The sequence below is a fragment of the Saimiri boliviensis genome, chromosome 3, assembly GCF_048565385.1.
Source record: "Saimiri boliviensis isolate mSaiBol1 chromosome 3, mSaiBol1.pri, whole genome shotgun sequence".
NCBI lineage: Eukaryota > Metazoa > Chordata > Mammalia > Primates > Cebidae > Saimiri > Saimiri boliviensis.
Window position 1 is genome coordinate 24,813,845 of NC_133451.1, and position 23,604 is coordinate 24,837,448.

A 23,604-nucleotide genomic window follows, 5' to 3' on the forward strand; every position below is an offset into this window, starting at 1 on the left:
GTTGTCAGTCATCTGGGAGCACTGGGTTAGCAAGGCTCATGGGACATTTCTCAAGCGTCCGGCAGGGGGAACATAGCTGGGTAGGAAGCTTGCCTGTCTCCATTGTACATTGCTTGCTCATCACACATTGAAAGCCCTTACAGCTTCCTGCCTCGAATTTGACCAGTCCCACCTAACATCTCCAGACCTCACCATCTCACAGGGTACTGACACAAAGACAAGATGCCTGTGTTTCTGGTACACGCTTTTTTTGCAAAATCAAAATCTGCTTAGGGCCAAATCGACTCTTCGCACACCAGTCCTCTCACTAACGAAAAGCTATTCATGCATAAATGTGGCGCTGCCCCCGCGTTCAGCCTGAGAACACAGCCAGAAAATAGGAATTGGAGAGCACAAGAAACCTCCTCCCTCCATTCGGTTATGCTCACCCTCTGAAGGCCACTGATGAAAGCAGCCACAGGTGCAGACACTTCATGAAAGCGGTTAAACAGGGACATAACCATTCCCAACCGTTTCTTTCTGTCATACCTGATCCCCTTGCAGCGTGTGCTGGTCAAGGGGTGTCTTGGTGGCGATGTTGCTGTAGTAGGCATATGACAGTTCCCAGTCCAGGGGGTAGCTGTCAATACCCTGGTAGTGCTTGTACCCAAGATTCATTGAAGACAGTCTCTCACTCCCTTGGCCTCCAACCAAACTATACAACATGCCCTGTTAGGAAGAAATGGACAAAGTGCTCATGAGATTACAGATAGGGTCATAAAACCCTGACACTGAAAGGTCATCAGATCCAGTTCCTATATATAATCCTAGCCCTTCCAGAAATATGTTAACTTGCCTTTTTAAAAATATAATAAAATGAAATAAATCTTTAGGGAAAAGAAGCCAACCCAGCTTCCTACTGGTTTAAAAATTTGCAGCTAGCTGCTCTTCCTAATGTCAAATAGTTTAAAACGCCCTGACTTTTGCCTCTTCCTGGTACAAATGGGGATCTTTCGTGACTTCTCCTGCAGCACCTTTTTGGGTGCCAGCCAACCATCCAAAGTCCCCTGTTCAGCGGCATCATCAATGGACACAGGGTCTGGATGGCGGGTCCCATCCTCATACTCTCAGAACGTTAGTGCTGGAAGGGTCTTTGGAGATTGACTGGTCTGACCACCTCATTTCACAGTTGGGAAAAGAGGGGCCCAGGAAGGGAAGTCGATTGTCCCTGGTCAACCAGGCACTTTGTGGCAAACCGTTCTCATTATTCCGCCCTTGTGGGGACCGTTTCAGGGACTCAGGAAAACACACTGTCATTCAGGAGCATCTGTAAGCCAGAGGCATCACGAGCACATCAGTGGATGGGAACAGGGACCCACCTGGGCACATCTCAACAGTCTGAGCCTCCCCAAACCACGAATGCACAATCACCTGTGCAAATCTGAAAACGAAAATCAGTCAGGGAATATTTCGCAGTACTTATTGTGATGGTTCATTTTGTGTGTCAACGTGACTGTGCCATTGGGTCTCCAGATGAAACATCCTTTCTGGATGTATCTGTGAAAGCGTTTCAGATGAGATGAACATTTGAACTGGTGGGGTGAGCTGTGCACACGGCCCTCTTCACTGCCGGTGAGCATCATCCAATCTCTTGAGGGCCTCAATCAGACAAAAAAAAGCAGAGGAAGGAGGAATTGGTCCGTTTTTGCTTCCTGCCTGCCAGCTTGAGGCACAAAGACATCAGGTTTTTTCTTTTTTTTTTTTTTCCCTGCCCTTGGACTGGAATGTATGGCATCATCTCTCCTGATTCTCAGGCCTTCATGCGTAGACTGGAATTACACTCCTGGCTTTCCTGGCCCTCAACTTGCAGACGGCAGACCGTGGGACTTCTCAGCCTCCATAATTGCATGAGCCAATTCTTCATAAGAAACCTCTTCCTATATATATCTAATCCCATTGGTTCTGTTTCACTGGAGAACCCTGACTAATGCACTTATGAAAATGTAATTCTAAATGTTAGGCAAGTTGCATAATAAATTTGGATTCGAAACCAGAAATGAAGCCGTCTGGTATGGTGTTTATTTTGATGACAGACTGCTGGATGCAGCAATACTTTGTGCTTCAAGGTCCAAGTGACTTCACTTAGCTAAAATGTGATGTGGGATAATGGTCTCAGAGCGGAGTAATTACAAGAATTTGGTAAGAAGCACCTGTTCTTGAAGAACTGGGGTTCTGGAAAGCCCTGGCACTGTTCCTTAGCTGGTACACCAATAGTATCCCCAAGGCCTTGTCTAGAAATAGATGAAGTGCCCTTTTTCACTGAAAGCAAAGGATCCTGTATTTAACACAGCCCCAGGACATTTATCTTGAGCATAAAGATTTTTAAAGGACTCCAAGGAGCTGCAGCACGTCCAGTCCTACCAGGGGCATGAGAGCACTGCTCTGCAAATATAACATAAGTGACTGATGGTAATGGAACCATGAAATACTCTACCTGCAGCTGATCCCGAGGAACATTTAGTCCAGTCTCATAAAAGACTGCGAGGTAGTAGGATGCTTTATGGTATCCACAGCAGCTGGAATCCATCAGAAAGGGGACGATAGAGCTAATTTGGTGAAGACCATCAACGCTAGAGAGTCTCTTTACAGCTTTTTCAAATATCTTCCCCCCGATTTCTGATACAGATTCATTTTGGTCCCTTGGCACTGTAAATTACACAATTCAGAGCACACACAATTAATTACCATGAGATCGACATGGCTTTAGAAAGAAGAGGAAAAGCCAATTAAAGCACCTGAGTTATTGATATGGTCAGTCCTGCAGTGCCTCAAAATATACCACCTTCCAGGGAGGTAAATTAAACCCTTTGGGGATGCCATGTTGTCATTCTGTAAATAGCTTTTTCTTTGGCACTGACAGCCTAGTATCCTGGGGGAAAGATGTGCTGTATGTAGCTCAGAAAGCACCCCACGAGAATAATTTACTCAGTGTAACTCACCACCAAACCAGGACCACTGAAACTTCCAGAGAGACTTTTTCCCCCCTAAGATTCCCTAAAGAAGACTGTGTTTATCTCAGTAACAGTTCCTAGGTGCTGCTCTAAAAAGTTGAGCAAAATAACCTTATTTTTAGATGCTTTTTCTTTTTCTTTTTTTTTTTTTTTTTGAGATGGAGTCTTGCTCTGCCACCCAGGCTGGACTGCAGTGGCGCAATCTTGGCTCACTGCAACCTCCGCCGCCTGGGTTCAAGTGATTCTCCTACCTCAGCCTCAGGAGTAGCTGGGATTATAGGCACACGCCACCACACCCAGCTAATTTTTTTTTTTTTTTTTTTTTTTTTTTGTATTTTTAGTAGAGACATGGTTTCACCATGGTGGCCAGAATGATCCCGATCTCCTGACCTCATGATCGGCCTGCCTCACCCTCCCAAAGTGCTGGGATTACAAGTGTAGGCCACCATGCCCAGCCTTTAGATGCTTTCTAAATATCTTTTGTCCCCAGTTTTTCTCATGGGTCTCCAAATATAATAAAGAGAATGAGTTAATTTTTACTGAGAACTTACAACATGCCAAGTACTGGGTTATGTGTCTTATGTAAGTTATGTCATTTAATTGGTACACCTTTATGAGGTCGGTACTATTTTCAGCATCCCCATTTTTCCACACAGAGACTGAGACCTGGAGACGAATAACTTGTCTAAAGTTACAAAGGCTGGCAAGAGGCAGAGTCAAGCATGGAGCCCAGCTTTGAAGGTCACTAAAGCCGAAGTTCACAGTCACCCTCCTGCACGTACTCCAATGAACAATCAGTTGCCTTAATAGACTTGTTTACATGACGGCTTTAAGTTATATGATGCTTCTTTTACATAATTCTCCCATGAATCTATAAGTTGCTCATCATTTAAGCCCAAACAAGCGAGTTTTATGGCCCTAGATATATCTGTTAGAGTCTTCTGTAGTCTATCTTCATTATTCATATCTATCATCAATTCAGCCAATGCAGTTTACTTTCTATTACGTGCAAGGCACTGTGCTAGATGCTATGTTACAAAAAACCACATAGGATTGCAAAATACTATTTACATTTAACTTAAGACTTACATTTAACTTGGGACTTGAATTAAATGTAACTGTATGTGTAAGTAATGTTGACTTAAATGTTAAGTTAAGCCGGGCGCGGTGGCTCAAGCCTGTAATCCCAGCACTTTGGGAGGCTGAGGCGGGTGGATCACGAGGTCAAGAGATCGAGACCATCCTGGTCAACATGGTGAAACCCCGTCTCTACTCAAAATACAAAAAAAAAAATTAGCTGGGCATGGTGGTGCGTGCCTGTAATCCCAGCTACTCAGGAGGCTGAGGCAGGAGAATTGCCTGAACCCAGGAAGCGGAGGTTGTGGTGAGCCGAGATCGCGCCATTGCACTCCAGCCTGGGTAACAAGAGCGAAACTCCGTCTCAAAAAAAAAAAAAAAAAAAATGTTAAGTTAAATGTCGACTAAAATTTCACCTGCCTAAAAACTATGTCCAACATTTTTTTTCTTTATTCCATCCCAAATAAATTTTTTAATTTTTTTTTTAAAGCTTAAGAGGTACCAGGAGACTCACTCTTATCAGCCCTTCATCAAGATCGAACCGAGTAGAATCTGCCATGTGGGATGGTTAGGGATGGGTTTCCTTAAGGGCAATTCCCTTGCAGAAGTCCATGCTAAAAAAGGAAGTCAGGATCAGAAGGACCCACAGATGAAATTGTGAATGCTGACACGTTGTCAGTGAGTGTGTGCTGGTCCCTGGGAGCACACGGGCGAGTTGGGTGTTGCTGACAAGGGAACACTGTGCCTGTGCTTGCAGACCCTGGGCTGTGGGGAAGCAGGCAGCCACTACCTCCACCAGCTCTAAGGCGTCCTCTAGCTACTGGCTCCTGGAACTCCTCCCTGCCTACCCGCTGGCTCTGCCTTTGCTTCTTTGATCTCAAGTACCTGGCACAGTAGGTGCTGAAAAAATTCACTTTACTGAACGAATGGAGTTTGTTCCTTTCTCTGTATTGTTAAAAAATTTCCCAGAGAAATAACAGCTTGTTGTAAAAAAAAAAAAAAAAAATGCAGATTTGTATAAAATAAAAACAGAAATCCCCTCTCCCTCAATCTTTCTTTAATAATGAAGACAAAACTGTTAAAAGCTTGGTATGTAGGCTTTGAGACTTTTCTTTTGTATATACAATAATTCATATCCACATCTATTTATATCTCTATATACACATTTTCTTAACCAAAATGGCGTATTATGCCATTGTAGATTCTGACTCTCGACTTCCTTTTTTAAATTAACTACACATTAGAATAACTCTCCGGGGCTGTCAGAAGCTCATTCTTTCTAATGCTTCAATAGCACTGCATTCCATAGCTGTACTATTTTCTCCACCAGGCCTCTATTTTTAGACTCCTGGTTTGTTTCCAGTGATTTTACTATAACCAACAACATGGCAATGAATATCCTCGAACATGTCCGTTTCCTTCTGCTAATCTGCTAGGATGATATCTACATGGTAACACCCTGTTTTCAGCAGCAGCCTGGGGAATCTCATCTTGGATTTTCCCTCTGCATAGTTGAGAGAAGTCCATTCTACCCAATCTTTAGCCGTGATAAGAACGTGGAGTACACTGAATTCAGGAGGCACTGCAGCACTCAGAGTTGCAAAATAAATTCTACTGCCACTTATTCATGTGTTTACTTTTAAAGATGTGCTCATCTCGGATGCCTCTCTGCACATTCCCAGCAAAGCAACATTCACATTTGTTAACGATTCATCCCTGCCTCACCTACTCTGCCAAATGCCTAACTGAGATGATGAGTTTTGCCAGAGTACCCATGGACCTGAGCTTTGTGGGCTCAGAGGAGGGAAGAGACTCCAAACCAAATGAAGCTTCAAATGAAACGCCTGCCCTGCCGACCCCTGGCACAGAACCCCAGAAATCATTAGCAGGAGCGCCCAGGTAGCTGAGATTGCTGGAGAATAAGGAGCAAAAAGGGAATCCTTCACAAAGCTCGAATCGTAGCACAAAAACGCTTTGCAGATTGAAACACAGGCAGTTTGAAAGGGCTGTGTTTTTTCTTTTGTACATGAAATTCAAAACTTCCCCCAAAATATAACCAAACAATATTTTCCCTGAAAAGGAATCTAAATAATTTTCTTCACTAGTAAGTACAATAAAAAATAATAATTCTAAGGTAAAGCTGCTCATTTTGCACATTTGGTAAACTTTGAATTCCAACTGTTGCTCGAAAGCAAAGGCATAATGTCTTGAGTGATATTGTGAAACTGGCGATTTTAAAGTCAGTTTAATGAAACTGTTAATTTCACCCAGCTGGCTTAGCATATGCATTTTTTTCTAGTCAATCTGTAACTAAAAACATGCCTTGTTTATGGAGATTAATGGTTTAATGAAGAAACAAACAAAATAGAAGCTATTTTCTTCCTTTCAGCACCCAAAGCAAAGGAACAAAAGCCACAACCACCATTAATTACCCCTTACTATTTCCCATGTAGCACAGAATCGTTTATTTTGCTGTTCTTTCTCTCTCTCTTTTTTTTTTTTTACAGTAATACCATAAGGTCACTGTCTGTGCGCTCATCATTAGAGGAGGCAAAAAGGAAGAATATGAGAAGGTAGCCACTTGCTGAAAGCCCCAGGGCTGGGACCAGTGTCTGTTTGAGAATTCAGGAGGAGAAAGGCACCTCATTCCTTGTGAGAGGAATGGAGACATCAACAGGAAAGTCATTTTTAGTTTCAAGCTTCTGAAAGGTGTAATGCATCCAAAGTAGAAGTTTGAAAGGGGAAAAAAGGGAAAGGAGAAAATACCACTTAACCATTAAAAGGAGTGATCTTCACCAAGTTGACTAGTTGATAGAAACACAGGGCATTCCTCATTTGCACTCTGACCTGGAGGGCTTCATCACGTTTAAAGGCTGCTACTTTTTCTCTTTCAAAAAAAACCTATTGGTACCTTTCTATACTGTGTAAATTTTAGTTTCTTTCTTCTTTTTTTTTATTTTACTTTATTTTTTTGAGACAGTCTTGCCTCTGTCGCCCAGACTGGAGTGCAGTGACATGATCTTGGCTCAATGCAACCTCCACCTCCTGGGTTCAAGCAATTCTCCTGCCTCAGCCTCCTGAGTAGCTGGGATTATAGGCATGCATACCACGCCTGGCTAATTTTTTCTTTTTCTTTCTTTCTTTCTTTCTTTTTTTTTTTTAGTAGAGATATAGTTTTGCCGTGCTGGCCAGGCTGGTCTTAGAACTCCTGGTCTCAAGCAATCCAGCCACCTCTGCCTACCAAAGTGCTGGCATGACAGGCATGAGCCAGTGCACCGGGCCTAATTTTTTTTTTTTTTTTAAATAGAGATAGGGCTTTCATATGTTACTTAGTCTGGTCTTGAACTCCTGGTCTCAAGTGATCCTCCTGCCTTGGCCACCCAAAGGGCTGGAATTACAGGTGTGAGCCTCCACTGCTTCCCTCCGTCTCTCTCTCTCTCTCTCTCTCTCTCCTTTCATGGCTGTTATTCTCTGAGCAAGAAAAGCATAGTCCGGTCAGGCGTGGTGGCTGATGCCTATAATCCCAGCACTTTGGGAGGCCGAGGTGGGTGGATCACGAGGTCAAGAGATCAAGATCATCCTGGTCAACATGGTGAAACTCTGTCTCTACTAAAAATACAAAAAATTAGCTGGGCATGGTGGTGTGTGCCTGTAGTCCCAGCTACTTGGGAGGCTGAGGCAGGAGGATTGCTTGAACCCAGGAGGTGGAGGTTGCAGTGAGCCTAGATTGCGCCATTGCACTCCAGCCTGGCTAACAAGAGCAAAACTCCATCTCAAAAAAAAAGAAAAAAGAAAAAAAAAAAAAAAAAAGAAAAGCATAGCCTATTGTTTGTTTTCTTGATGTCTCTGTGTATTTTTTTAAAAACTAAAATGTATGCTTTTTCAAAAAAAGATACTAAAGATGATGGTTCTTCAACAAACAACTGGGAACACAGCTCTTAAAAGGAAGCAGTGTTCCCGATGTTATTATGCAACATAATTGTATTTCTAACGTCTACATTCTTTGTATTTTAAGGTCTCCAAATAAACATCGAAATCGTTGGCAAGAATAAAGTCAAAAGCAAAGTGGAGCTTCGCTAGTGCAGCCAGTCACTCCTTGGCATATCCTGTGGGGACACCTCCGCCCCCGCACGCAGCACTCCAGAGCCTGCAGGCAAGAGGCAGGCAGGGACCCTGAAGGGATGCAGATGGTGTCAGCCCAGGGAGGCCCAACCTTGGAGCCCAACCTTGGAGCTGGCCCCATCCCAGAGAACCATTTGTTGGCAGACCTGGGACTTCCTTTAGCCACAGACACCAGCTCCCTTGGTCAGAGATACCTAGTGCAGGATGAAAGGCAGGAAAGGACTGAATAGGTCTGGCCTTGGGGCAGATGTCCCTGGGGGCACGCTGCCCTCGCCACCCCCCCGCCCTGCCTTCCTGTCACCTGTTCAGTGCCTTTGTGCCCTTCCTCACTGCTCCTTGCTACAACCAAGAGCCCAGCCTGCTGCTGCCATCCCTGTGGCCTCTCCCCAGCCTGGTCTTCATTGCCTCTCTTCTCGGGGTGCCAGAGCCCCATTCAAATGTTTTTTTAATTCAAACAGCTCAGTTTTGACAGGCAAGGTGTGACAGGAAAGTAAAAGAAAGAAATGGCCAGCTAACTCTTAAATAATGAAAAAACATGCATATTAAAACACCACCATAGTTGCATTAGAAAAAGCCCAAATGCTAATAGGGCCATTTCTATGCTCTGTCAGGAGCCATTTTCCTAGAGAATTGGAGGTTCCCCAGGAAACAACATAGAGATTGACCAATCAGAGTCCCCCCTTCCGGAGTCCTAAGCATGGGGTCTCACGTTGGATGTCACCCCAGAGTCTAGAGGGTGGTGAGTTATGGGCCACAGCAGCACAGGAGAATCCCCGTGCCAAGCAAGAAAATCAGGATGCAGGGCGGTGGCCCTGGAACGCCCGAGGCAGCAAGGGGACTTGGCCACATCTATATGCGCTGCAGTTGGGTGCCCCGAGTGGCCCCGCCATGTTTAATTCAAAGGCATGCCCACTCTGGGCAGCGAGGAACAGGTCCTGTTAGACATCACAGTGGAAAGCACCCAGTGGGAACAGCTGCATCTTATACCAGGTTAGCGCATCAGCTGTCAACGTTCAACAAGCCTCCCTCCTCTGCACCCCCTGGCACTTGGCACAGAGTTGTGTGTGGGCTGGTCCATGATTTTCATTGTGGTCACCCCAGGGCCTGGCACCAGGCTGGGACGCCCCCAGTACACGGGTCCTGAATTGGTTTTGCGGGTACCTCAGGGCTGCTTTACATCTTGGAACCTGTCTATCTCAGCAACTAGATTACAGATGGTATGAAGCAAGAAGGGAGACGGCTACATTTCTGGAATTCTTTTGTAAACGAGTGTGCACAGACCTCAGCACACACACAGATTCCGGTCTACTGCTGCTGACTGCAGAGAGCTGGCAAACAGGGTCCTGGTAGACCTGAGAAACAGAACGATGTTTACAGAAGTGTCTACTGAGAAAGAGCAGCCGCTCCTCAGAGGGAAAGGGCTGAGGGAGAGTGGGAGGAATGAGGGCAATGCAGAAGGAAGCAGAACGAGCCCACGGAACTCTTACCAGCCCACAGAACTGGATTGGAGCTATGGCTTGGCATAGACCTTGAACTTGGGTCTCCTGGAAGTCAAATTCCTCACTCCCTCAGTGATTCACTGACCCAATAAAGATGCTTTAAGTACCAACAGTGAGATCACTTATTCATTTGGGCTGCATTTAGTCATTTACTCAACAAATACTTACTGAGACAAGGGTCTTAAAGAGGAAACAAACCCAGAGACTGCCTTTGAGGTTTTTTCCTTGTTTTTTTGTTTTGTTTTATTTTATTTTGATAGTAACCATCCCATGGCTGTAATTGATTGATTGATTGATTATTTTATTTTATTTTGAGACAGAGTCTCACTGTCACCCAGGCTGGAGTGCAGTGGTGCTATCTCGGCTCACTACAACATCCACCTCTGGGGTTCAAGTGATTCTCCTGGCTCAGCCTCCTGAGTAGCTGGGACCACAAATGCCCGCCACCATGCCCGGCTAATTTTTGTATTTTTAGTAGAGGCAATGTTGGCCAGGATGGTCTCGATCTCTTGACCTCATGATCCACCCGCCTTGGCCTCCCAGAGCACTGGGATTACACGCGTGAGCCACCATGCCCAGCCAGTGTAATGTATTTTTGTGCAGTAATTTATATATTGGGGAAAGTCTGGTTTAACCAGAATTTAAAATGCAAAGCTTTTATAAAGTGACATAATGTCTACGAAAGAACTTCGTGGACAGAGAGATAGCATAAGGTCCTGGGGGACAGGGTCACCTGAACAGAGTTCATCTTACCCTGCCTTGAGTTACACCACTCGATCCTACACGTGTCTCTGTCGCTCACTCGGTGGCAAGCTTCTTAAGGGTGGTGCAAGAAGTGGAAGTATCCAACTTAGACTTTCAATTCTCCACAATGCCTGCCATGGTGCTAGGCATATGTTGGCTGCCTGTGCCATATGTTAATGAGCTGATCTTTCTTCCATATGACCGAACATAGCGTGTTTGTGCCCCATACTCACCAAGGAACATACCTCATCCACCCACACTCCTCAGTTTGCCTGCCTGGCAAACAGCTGTTATGTTCCCACTCAGATGCCTCTCCTCACATCATCTCTCCTGTCCTCCCAGGCAGACGGCTCTTCTCTGATGCCCCCCCTTGCCATTGTGTAGGCATCCCCTTTACCAGAACTATCGTCCTGCATGATGACTGTTGACTTTCCCAGTTTCACAGTAGAGCTTAGATGTCCTCAAAGACGGTCAGGCACGATGGTGCACACCTGAAATCCTAGCACTTCGGGAGGCTGAGGCAGGCAGATCAGCTGAGGTCTGGAGTTCTAGATCAGCCTGCCCAACGTGGTGAAACCCCATCTCTACTAAAAATACAAAAAATTAGCCAGGTGTGGTGGCAGGCAGGTTGAGGCGTGAGAATCACTTGAACTTAGGAAGCAGAGGGTGCAGTGAGCCAAGATTGCACCATTGCACTCCAGCTTTGGCAATAAGACGGAAACTGTTTAAAAAAAAAAAAAAAAAAAAAAAAAAAAAAAAAAAAAAAAAAAAAAGCAGGGTGCAGTGGCTCACGACTGTAATCCCAGCACTTTGGAAGGCTGAGGCAGGCAGATCACTTGAGGTCAGGAGTTTAAGACCAGCCTGGCCAACATAGCAAAACCCCATCTCTATTAAAAATACAAAAATTAGCTAGGCATGGTGGTGCATGCCTGTAGTCCCAGCTACTCGGGAGGCTGAGGCAGGAGAATCTCTTGAACCCAGGAGGCAGAAGTTGTGGTGAACCGAGATCTGCCTCTGCGCTCCAGCCCGGGCGACAGAGCAAGACTGTCTCAAAAAAAAGTGTTTGTGAGGATGTGGCGAAATTGGAACCCTTGTGCACTGTTGGAGGGAATGAGGGAACATAAAATGGTACAGCTGCCGTAGAAGACAGCATGGAGGGTTCTCAAAACAATTAACCATAGAATTACTATATGACCCAGAAATTCTGCTTCTGGATACAGTATATATCCAACAAAGAATGAAAGCATGGCTCTAAAGCGAGATTTGTAGGCCCAGATTCATAGCAAAGTTATTCACAGTAGTCAAGCGGTGGAAGCAGCTCAAGTGGCCATCGATGGATGAATGGAAACATAAAGTGTGCCACAAGCATGTCATGAAATACCATTCCGCCCGTAAATGAAAGGCGATTCTAACATACACACTGCTGCAAAGATGATTCTTGAGGACATTATGCTAAGTGAAATAAGCCAGTCACCAAAAGACAAATACGGTGTAAGATGCCACTTACATGAGGTACCTAAAGCGGTCAAACTCACAGAAATAAAAAGCGGAATGGTGGCTGCCAGGGTTTGCAGATGGGGGCAACGGGGAGATGTTGCCTGAGTACGGAGTTTCAGTTTTGCAAGAAAGAAGTCGTGGAGCTCTATGGCACAAGGAGGGGAATATCCTTCACGCTGCTGAACTGTACACTTAAAACCAGTTCAGACGGCAAATTTTGTTATGTGTATTTTAGCAAGAAGAAAAATTTTAAAAGATAAATCGCAGTCCTTAAAGAGGAAAAGTGTAAATATTTGGTGACTCTCGCTTGCAGTAGAAGAATACGGTTATTCTGGGAGCAACTCAAAGGTCGGACCTCACAGGATGAGAATGTGGAGGCCACTCTTCTCCACTACCCACTGGTTATTAATGAAGCCGAGGCCTCCCCACTCTCTACTCCCTGCAATGTTCTCATGTCTGCTCTGAAGTGTGTTGTTGGCTGAGACAGTGAGCAGATGATCCATCTAAAATCACACAGTGTTGGGGGAAGAAACACTTTCAGGTCTGAAACGTGCATATGGAGCGGCCTGAAAGTGGAGTGTTAGCTGCGTCGATGAAGAAAAGCTACTGGCAGGGAAGAAGATGACTCTCTCAGACAGAACCAGAATTACAGCCCATTTTCCCTTGCACCATGATGTCATCTTATTTGTTAACAATTCCAGAAAAAATAATTCCACAAATGAATGCCCCTTGGGTAAACTATGGGAGCTGATGTTTTCCTTTACATTCGCCTAAATGACTCTCATTCAGAGCACAGCTGCATTTGGATTCTGTCCTGGCTCGTAGGGGGCACTCAGTCAATGCTTGTTCAGTAAATGAATGAATGAAAGGTTGTGAGTAACTTCAGAACACACCCACTCAGTTTAATTCCTTATCTTTGTTACTGTGCCTATTCAGTTCCTACAGTAAGGATTCCAAGCATCAAACATCTCATGCTTGAATTCTCATAGCTTATCTCAGATATGAAAAATGTAATACGATGAGGATATTCTAATAAAGTCTATTAATCAACAGGACAGGACAGGTCAGGACAGCAGCAGAAAATAGAATGCAAACACAGTTCCTATGAACTCGAGTCATCTGAAGTACGCCGGAGCCAGCTAGGGCCAGACACTGTGGGCAGGCCGGATTGGAACGAAGGATATTTGAGAAACAGGGAACGGCTATCACGTCACAGTCGTCTTACTATGGTTCTTTTTATAGGAGATCAGAGTAAAGACGTGTTGGAAATATCAACTCATTTTTTTTTTTTACCCTCATTTTACAAAATCAAGTTTTCTACATTTTTTTTTTTTTTTTTTTTTTTCTCAGCCTTGTTAAGAAGCTGGATGCAACATAAGACACCAATCTTTCTCCAGGGTTTGCTGGAAGATGCTACGATAGCCCCAAGCAAAGGCGCTGTGCTAGGTAGAGAGATGACCTCAAGGGAGTGTATGCCCCACCTCTGTGGAAGGCTCCCCGGTCCTTCCAATGCGACCTAGAAAAAGAGGCACTGAAGGTGATTGGGACCCGGAGGTTGGTGCTAGAAATTCACCTACACTTCTGCTCTCCCTCCCTGCCGGCTCCTAGGCCTGGGAAAGGCAGGGAGAGGAGGAAGGCAGCTGGCCACGCGCCTCTGGGAGCGGAGGCTGTGGTGGCAGGGGAGGTTGGCATGTACGGCCCCTCAGGGGAAGCCCCTCGGTGCTGTTCTAATTTGGCACCAGAAACCCCCAATGGTAGGTTAGGCATGAAGGGTGGGTCCTAAAGTGGCAAATCCAGCTTTGGGTTTCCCTCTCTCCCCACTGCTGGGGGCCCCAGAAGCCTAACAGAGGTCAGCGGAATAGGCTCACTGAGCGGGAATCTAATGATTCTGCAGCACCAGTGCCCAGGAAGTCTTAAGGCAAGGGGATTTATGATTTGGGATTTTAATTAGATTTCATTTCCAGGCCTCTGTGGAAAACAAAATTATTCTAAATTCTTATAAACCAAATTTTGAGCTGCAACCATAACATGAAAACATTCTCATAGACAGTATTTACTTTTAAAAACAATATTTTGCGAAAACAATGCACTCCTATTCTCAATCAGCAAAACGATTTTTAAGTATGATCGGAACTCTCATAAAAACAATTTTGGCATGGTGTGGACTTAACACGTTTAGCCTAAACCGTCCAAAAGGCATCTGCCTCTTCTGCTTGCCGGTCTTGGGGCAGGGGGCTTCAGCACTTCCAGACAACCAACCAACAGAAAGCTGGAATCATCCCTGCCCAGGAATAACAGCAAGAACACCGACATAGCAGTGGCTCCCAGCCGGGGGTGATCTGGCCTCTTTGGGGACTTGGGAGCATTTGGCAATATCTGGAGATAGTTCTGGAGAGGAGGGATGTGGGGAGCGTGCCATTGGAATCTAGTGCTAGAGGCGAAATGCAGTTAAACATTGCATAACACACAGGACGGCCCCCAGCAACAAAAATTCTACAGTCCAAAATGTCGATGTTGCGAGACTGAGAACCCCTGATTATGTAGGGCTTACTATGTGCTGATACTGTTCTAAGTATTTTATATCTATATCTATATATAGATATAGATATAGATACACATATACGCACATATACACACACATACACACATATATACCTATATATACATATATATATATATATATATATCTCCATTTATTGAACCCAACACTTGAAGATAGATACTGTTATCATCCCCAGTTTGCAGATGAAGAAACTGAGCCTCAGAGAAATTAAGTAACTTGCCCAAATCACACAGCTAGTGAGTGGTAAGTTAAAATTGGACCCAGGCCAGCTGCTCCAGAGGCTACGCCATTCATTACACAACATGACGCATGACACAGCCTCCTGCCTACCCTTGTCCTTTGTGCCCACATCCAAGCAGCCACGGAGCCCCTCAGAGCCAATCGCTACATGCTTCCGCTCTGTCCCTGTCACCATGTCCTCTCAGGCCTGCCTCCTCTCCTCAAGGGACCATGGCAATACACTTCCTTCTTCCAGCTCCGCGCCTTCTAGTTCACCTCCCTGGCGTTCACTGCCACCAGAGTGACCTCAGAATCCCAGATCTGACCATGCCTCTACCTCTCGCTTGAAACCCTTCAACAGCTCCCTGCCACCTGCAAGGTAAAGCCCAAACTTCAGGATGGTGTCTGAGCGCTCGTTGGAATAACCATTTTGCAGGCCCTCTCCTGCTTCCCTGTTGTCTCGGCACTATCGTGTGACATGCTGTGCTGTTACCACCTCTCAGGGCCTGCTCTGTCTGCGATTCCCACTCCTAACTCTTTTTTTTTTTTTTTTTTTTTTTTTTTTGTAGACGGAGTTTCGCTCTTGTTACCCAGGCTGGAGTGCAATGGCGCGATCTCGGCTCACCGCAACCTCCGCCTCCTGGGTTCAGGCAATTCTCCTGCCTCCACCTCCTGAGTAGCTCGGATTACAGGCATGTGCCACCATGCCCAGCTACTTTTTTGTATTTTTAGTAGAGACGGGGTTTCACCATATTGACCAGGATGGTCTCGATCTCTTGACCTCGTGATCCACCCGCCTCGGCCTCCCAAAGTGCTGGGATTACAGGCTTGAGCCACCGCGCCCGGCCTCCCACTCCTAACTCTTATCTGGCAAACACCTGCTGGCCCTTCAAGAATCAGTCCCAGTGTCTCCTCTTCCAGGAAGCCTTCCCAGAACACCTCAGTCTTCCAGGTAGAACTGACCACTCCCTTTTCTGTGTCTCCATCATTCGCTTCTATGCCTTTAATAAAATGCTGGGTGCAGTGGCTCACGCCTGTAATCCCAACACTTTGGGAGGCCGAGGCGGGCGGATCACAAGGTCAGGAGATCGAGACCGTCCTGGCCAACACGGTGAAACCCCGTCTCTACAAAAATACAAAAATTAGCTGGATGTGGTGGCGTGTGCTTGTAATTCCAGCTACTCAGGAGGGAGGCTGAGACAGGAGAATTGCTTGAACCCAGGAGGCGGAGATTGCAATGAGCTGAGATCCAGCCACTGCACTCCAGCCTGGCAACAGAGCAAGACTTTATTTCAAAAAAAATAAAATAAAATGCATTACTATTTTTCTCTGCTTTCAAGTCCATTCCTCAAAGACAGAAGCATTGTGTTATTTCACATATTTCTGAAGTCTAGCCAAGTAACTGAGTAGTCACCCAGTAAGCATCAGAAGAATGAATAATAAAATATCCTCTATGGCTTGAATTCTTGGCAGGACGGTCACTATCTGCAAAGGATATCTATGCCATTCTTAGGCAGTGGGTGCAATGTAAGACATCCATCTTACATGAGGCAGAAGTCAGTTTCTGCATTGCCTCAACTCAAGGTCTGGTTCTATGCCTGGGACTACCTGGAGTGGCCTCTCACCGCTAAGACAGGTGGCACCTCCCTGTTAGGATCCTCTTCACCAGGCTGAACATCTCCAGCTGCCTCTCCTCTTCCCAACAGACATGGGTTCAAGATCCCTCATGGCCCTAGAGTAGGCACTGAATTACTAAGCAAACCCAAATTGCAGTGGGCTTTCAGAGAAGCTGGTGGTGTCTGGGAAGTTTATGCAGATTCCTGATACGATGCTTAAAGTGTACTTCAAATCAGAGGTCCCAAGTTCAAGTGCCTGTGGCCTCAGACGGGTCAGATCCATGAATGAAGTAAGCAGGAGGTGGTAAAATAGACAGGAGGGGCTGTGGGTGACAAAGTATGCCTGGCCTCACCTCTACAATTGCTGCCACATAGGAGAAAGGCTCAGTCTTGCCAGATCTTTTTAAAAAAAAAAAAACAAAACAAAAAAACTAGAAATTTGCATTTTCATACAAGTTTTTAAGATACACATAACTAATTTCTTTTTAACATATACAACAAGGCATTTTCCAAATCGACTGCATCTGGGGGCTGGCTCTGGCTGCAGACTGTCCATTTGTGGCTTTGGCTTTAAAGAAAGAATTGCTTGAGCGATTCCTAAGTTTTTGCATTTAGTGTTGGAAGTGTGCACAGATGTATCGAGAGTTGTGGACATACAAGGGCAGAATTTAAATTTGAAATTAAACTGGAACACTAGGGTTAAAAATAGCTTTGAGGCATAAATCACCAAACAGGATGAGTGAAACAGAGAAAAACAAGGAGCCGTTCTAACCAGGGCCCAAGGCCGAGGCAAAGACTCACTTACCGGTCAGCAAATCCATCTCCAGCAATGCCTGGAACAAGGTGGGGTGTTTGTCTTTCAGCTCTTTCTCCCAGGGGAAGGCTCTGCACACCGAGGGTCTCCCATACCTGCGCTTGAGGTCCAGGTAGGAGTTGTGAAGGCGGCCTACACAGCAGAGGAAGCACAAGGTATCGCACCGTTTAGCAGAAGGAAAAGCTCGCTTCCCTAAAGCCCTTCCTCCTAAGAGGAACTAAAAAGAAGAGGCCGGACTCGCCATTACTGGATGGTGGTTTGGGCCCTTTTGGGATTTGAAATTGGCCATGATGCTTTTGCCTCCAGGTCACAAATTCAGAGCCAAGTCCAGGAGCAATGTGCCAAAGTTGCTGATGGTTGTTGACTAATTCTACAGAATGAGCAGCTGGCCTCTGACTGGTCCCCAAGAGGCCAATATCGAGGCCATTTTCTTGGCACGTGAGTTGAGGAGCAAAGCACAAAGACCCCCAGGGAGGCGAGGCAGTCGAAGATGATAGGAAAATCTTCCTAATGCCACCAAACAGATGGGTGTCCACGCCTGGCCTTCCAACTCAGGGTATCTCTCCTGATAGTACATCCGTTACCAAAGGCAGTTTCTTTCCTCTTTGGGTTATTACTATTCCTATATATCTTCCCCCTCCTCTGACAACATCATATTTTCTGGATGATTCAGCAGTGAGAGCGGCAGCTGGGGACCAGTATAGCCTATTCTTAAATTGAATTGCAGCAGCACTGTCTCTCCACACTCACCTGTCACCATCTCTAATCACTACCTGGGACCATTTCATGTGAACCCTGTTAGACCGGGGCATGTTTGAGATGCATCCCTCCCTCCATAACCTGGAGTGAGAAGTTCCGCTCTGGAGATGGAGAGACATATGGGCAGGACTGAAATACTCAACTTGCTTTTGCTGATGGCAAAGGCCCCACAGGAATTTCTCTTCCAGAAGGAACATATGTGAGTAACTCTAATGCCACCATATCAAACAGCAGGATCCATTGCACAGAGAAATGTGTAAGTGCTAGATCCAAGCTGGAACGCTGGAGGACCAGACAGGACCAAGTTTTGTAACTGAGAAACACCCTGTGTTAGTAAAAGGATGTCTGTGCAAATATGAGCATGCATGAAAGCAGTCTATTTGAAATTCATTCCTTCTGTTGAAAATTACCGATGTCTTCAAGAATGAGTCAATTCCAAGGATTTAAAAAATAAAATCGAGCTCCAAACAACAAAGCCGCCGTTCAACATTTCTGAAAGCTAATATTCAGATATTAATGGCCCAAAACAAGAGTGCACCGATGGGGAAACATTTCTAATGATTAATTTATTTTCCAATTCATTTTTATTTTCTTAGGCTGGTCTTACGGATGGGAAGAACGCCATGCGAGGCACAAAACACTCGCTGTCATTTGTACTTGTAAGCTCGATTTTCATGGTTGGAGCTATGAGATGTTTTGGTTTTTCTGGGCTGTTGTTGGTCTTGGTAGAATCCAGGTGGAATGTTCAATTTCACCTGTGTCCACCAGTGGAGGGCTCGAGGTCACACTTGTCCCCACTAGTATCTGAGCCAAGTCATATATGTTCAATTCTGATCCTGTTATGGAGAAGCCAAATGTGTTAATGCAAATGCACAGAGCTTAAAACAGCTCCCCTGAACTCAACACTTACATGCTTCTTGGCGCTCGCCCCCGTGCTGTGCTGCGGATGCATACACAGAGACTATTTCTTGAACCTCAGCACACCTTTCATAATATAACTTGATTCGTTCAGCAAGTTGCTTCTCAAGGAGGGGATTAACAATCTACAAAAAGGGAAGAAAGTCAAATGAACAACAGTGGTCATTAAATATCTACCCACTTCTAGGAAGTCGCGTTCGGGTTGACTTTGTTCTTCCATTGACATCTACAGGTGGCTTTTTTGTACACATATCATCCAATCTGGATTTGCAAAGCAAAGTCACTGGTATGAATTCAAGGACATGCCAGCTCTGATGCTTCCCTCCAGCTTCTCTTTGTGCTCAGCTTCTTAAATGTCAGAATTTCCCAGAGACTGGGACTCTGCCCCTTCTTTTCTCTGGCTGCACGCTGTTGCTAGAAAATCACACTCACCTCCCCCTTCAATTCCCACGAAAAGATGCAAGGGTACCCGCAATGTGCCTGCTGCATTAAAGAGCCCTCCTCTCCTCTTCTGCAATCTCCAAGAGATGCAATCTCTTCAAGACAGGCCCCCCAGCAGCTCACCCCATCTCAGTTGCAGGCTGATGTACCTGTTCCTGCCTCAGCACTCCCAAACACATCTGAATTAAAGCATGTTTCACATTCTTTCACAAATTCCCTGTTTAAGATCCCGAAAGGGAGCTCCTCAGGAACAAGGGACTTAACTCAGTGTGCTTCAAAATATAGGCTGCGACCCATTAGAGAGTCACGCAGTTATTTTGGCAGGTGGTAACCTACAGCGTTTTGGTGGTGTTTTTTTGTTTTTATAAAGTAGAACACAAAATATCCGCATGCCCTGAATATAGCAAGGGTATGTATTCTTAGAATAATTTTGTTTCCATTTTGTGTGTGAATATATGCATGCGTATGTATGTACTGTTCAGGATATTAAGCACATTTCTTGCTTTTTGTCTTTTTTCTGAGACAGAGTCTTGCTCTTGTCACTCAGGCTGGAATGGAGTGGCACAATTTTGGCTCACTGCAACCACCACCTCCTGGGTTCAAGTGAACCCGTCCGGCTAGTTTTTGTATTTTTAGTGGAGGCGGGGTTTCACCATGTTGGCCAGGCTGGTCTCAAACTCCTGAGAAGTGATCCGCCTGCCTTGGCCTCCCAAAGTGCTGGAATTACAGGCGTGAGCCACCATGCCCAGCCAATATTAAGTAGATTTCTTATTGTGGACAGCCTGCAAAACACTTTTAAAGCTACCCATCTTGCTTGCCTGGGCACCTGATTCAGAGCCTGGCATACAGTAGGATCTCAATAAGCATTTGTTGCACAAATGACTAAATGAATTTCATTTTTTCCCCTTTTCACAAAGGTCTCTAAGAGAGGCTCTAAGATATCACCCATGGGCTGTGGGGCTCCCCATTTTTCCTGATTATGATTTTGCCTAGTGACCCCTGTTTTTCTCAGAATAAACCCCACAGGGTGAAGGGAATGAAAGAATGTTTCTCTTTCGGGTATCAGGTGGGGTTCTTGATCTCCTTCACCCAGCCCAGAAAACAAGTGCCCTGAAGGCTCCCTCCTGGGCAAACAGCCCTCTGCCCGCACAGTCCCGCTGTGTTGGCCTTTCCTTCGGGTGTGGGTTTTGGATGTGGAAGGCAGAGGATTCAGCCTGAACACAATGCCCTTTCCCATTCATACAACTGCTGCCAACCGACCCCAGCATGAGCAGAAGGCCTGTGTTTCTGAAGAGAGCAGCCAACGGAACCGAGATTTTAATTTGCTGCAGCGTCTCTTCTGATACTTTAAATAATAGCATAGAAAAGAAGCGTTACCAAATAACTAAGATTCTCTCCTTTCATTAGCTTAATCGCTGGATAGGCAACAGCCTGATGAAAATCTACTCTATAATTAAACCAGTAGTTATTAAAACAGAGGAAGTAAATGGTTTCCATTTGATGAGTACTAAATGAACCAAATGTTAACAGAAATCTATTATTGCTTTTGCTGGGGGAAAAGTCTCAACAGTAACCATATGTGATGGCCGAGGTGAGGTATGGTCCGGCCTGGGGAAACTTTTATTTACACTGGCTTGCACACCCCCGAGGCCCACACCCATCACCCCGGAGTGCTGCAATCTCCCAGGTCCCCTGGACTCACCTGGGTGGGGTGCAGATTGCGAAGGCGATAGTACTTCAGGGGTCCAAAAAACCCTTCAATGCCAGCCACATACCTGCTCCCTCCGATAATGAAGTACCCAGCTGTGTCATTATAATGGAAATCCTCCCGGAAGCTAGAGAACAGAAGGAAGGATGAAGGGAGCTTCGTGCTGGAACTAGATGATTTAAAAAGAGTCTCTTTCCTTGACCCTCCTTGACTTAACCCAAATGCCCCAAGCCCTCCACTCTGAGTTTTAGAGCCGAGACCAGTATGGGGCCAGGTGGACTTGGGCTAGGATCCCAATTCTGTTGTTTACCAGCTATGAGACTCTAGTCCAGTCACTTAACCTCCTCTCCAGCGCTGTCTGCTCCTGTGTAAAATAAGTTCTTCACTTATTGGGTGGTTAAGGGGATGAAGTCAAGTGTGAAGATGTCAGGCCTCTAGCAGAGGGCTTGGCCCGCAGTGGATACTCCATCTGTGCTGACTATTGATGGTGGTGGTATTGTTTGGAATCAATGGAATTATCTGGAATTGTTGGTTTTCATGGGGAGGATTGTGCTCTAAAAGAAAAACAACCTTGTTGAATGAATAGAAGGTGGCTGTGGGGAAAAACTAAAAGTGCAGACTATTAGATAAGGTCTGAGGCAAAATTCAGTCAGGACGAGGGTCCCTGCAAGGTCAGAGGGTTTGGCCGGAGGTGAGAGGTCAGCACAGATGATATGTCAGAAGACCACATTGTCCTGAAGGGCTTGCAGCATCATCAGGAAGGAAAAGGAGGACAAAGTGGGTTGGCATTTGGAACATGCATGAAGGTGTTCCTCACAGCGTTGCTTATAATCGCCAAAGGTGGGAAAACCCCAGTGTCCGTCAGCGGGGACTGGCCCATCCATCCGGTGTGCCTTGGACTTGAGCTTTTTCGCTACAGAGCTTTAAAAAGGGACAAAGGAACCTGGAGAGATCTCCAAAATATAGTGATAAGTGAAGAAAAAATAAAAGTACAGGACACAGAGCAGACCTTTTATCTAAGAAAGAGGAGAACAGATATTTTTTCATATTTGCGTAAAGAAACTCTGGGTGGAAGTCTATACAAGAAACCAGTAGAATTATCTCCCCATGGGGTGGGGGGTTGGGGTGGAGTGCATGAGGGTAGGGTTGGGAGCAAGACATTTAACTGTCTTTTTACAAAGTTTTGATTTTTTTAAAACCATGTGCATCTATTACCTATTAAGAATTTAAAATAAGGCTGGGCGCGGTGGCTCACACCTATAGTCCCAGTCCTTTGAGAGGCCAAGGTGGATGGATCACCTGAGATCAGGAGTTCAAGACCAGCCTGGCCAACATGGTGAAATCCCATCGCTACTAAAAATATAAAAATTAGCCAAGTGTGGTGGTGCATGCCTGTAATCCCAGCTAGTCGGGGTGCTAATGCAAGAGAATCACTGGAACCTGGGAGGCAGAGGTTGCAGAGAGCTGAGATCGTGCCACTGCACTCCAGCCTGGGCAACAAGAGCAAGACTCCATCTCAAAATAATAATAATAATTAATAAATAAAATAGAAATAAGACTTTAAAATAAGAATGGGAAGACAAAGTGTTATCAGAGCATATGTGAACAGTGAGGGGAGTGGGGGGTCAAGAAAGGCATCAAGTGAGAAGTCAGGCAACGAGATGGAGTGAGGAAGCATGGGGCGGAGGGCGGGGGCAGATGGAAGGGGAAGGAAAGAAAACCATTGTCAGGCAGGCTGCCAGGAGCCCGGGGAGCAGAAGGAGTGAACGGCCAGCCCGATGACGTGGAAGGGGACAGAGCAAGCTACCCACGGTTGGATCAGGGAAACTAGGCAACCCGGGGTTACTCCAGAACGGGAGATGGACTGTGTGTTAGCAAAGAATCCAATCCCTAGCAGATGCACCTGGCCAGGGAGGAAGCATGAGATGGTGAAGCAAGGCGCACAGCCTGATGGCATCAGCTGACAGCAGCAACCGCGAACGCCTTGAGATTAGCCTCATCTAAACACAACCAAAATGGAAAAGAAGTGCTTCAGCTCCTGAGAGTTTTCTTTTCAGAATCTCAGCCTCGTAGGACTGTGAAGATGATGGTCTCTCCTACCTCTTTAAGGAGAGACCATAAAGTTATTATCTCTGAGAGGTGTGAATTGATTCTGTTTTCCAAGACCTTGAAAAGACATGAACATTCCAACAACCCTCATGAGACAGCACAAGGTATTAGATGGATACTAAGCAACACTTCTAGTAGGAAGCTCTCAACAGATCTGCAACTGAACCGACTCCCCAGCTTACCTGATTGTCCTCATGCCTCTGCAAAACCACCTGACTGATGCCTACAGCATCCTGGATGCTCACTGCCTGGAGCTTACTATTTGGAGCCTGAGTCTCCCTATTTAAAAAATGGAAATAGTGGCCAGGTGCAGCGTCTCATGCCTGTAATCCCAGCACTTTGGGAGGCTGAGGCAGGCGAATAGCCTGAGGTCAGGAGTTCGAGACCAGCTTGGCCAACATGGTGAAACCCCATCTCTACTAAAAATACACAAATTAGCCAGGCATAGTGGCATGTGCCTGTAATCCCAGGTACTTGAGAGGCTGAGGCAGGAGAATCATTTGAACCAGGGAGGTGGAGGTTGCAGTG

The 23,604-nt window shown here is 45.7% G+C and overlaps 1 protein-coding gene across 4 annotated transcripts in view; it reads right to left on the reverse strand.

The window, feature by feature from the left end:
* Positions 1 to 23,604, reverse strand: part of SEL1L3 (SEL1L family member 3) — a 122,847-nt gene that overhangs the window by 57,626 nt on the left and 41,617 nt on the right. For all 4 annotated transcript variants that reach the window (XM_074395966.1, XM_074395964.1, XM_003927490.4 and 1 more), the window contains exons 7-11: positions 20,962 to 21,094; positions 18,811 to 18,943; positions 17,133 to 17,273; positions 2,474 to 2,685; positions 529 to 708 (exon numbers count right to left, since the gene is read on the reverse strand). In XM_074395966.1, coding sequence (XP_074252067.1) covers positions 529 to 708; positions 2,474 to 2,685; positions 17,133 to 17,273; positions 18,811 to 18,943; positions 20,962 to 21,094 — 799 coding nt within the window. The remainder of the gene's footprint in view (positions 1 to 528; positions 709 to 2,473; positions 2,686 to 17,132; positions 17,274 to 18,810; positions 18,944 to 20,961; positions 21,095 to 23,604) is intronic.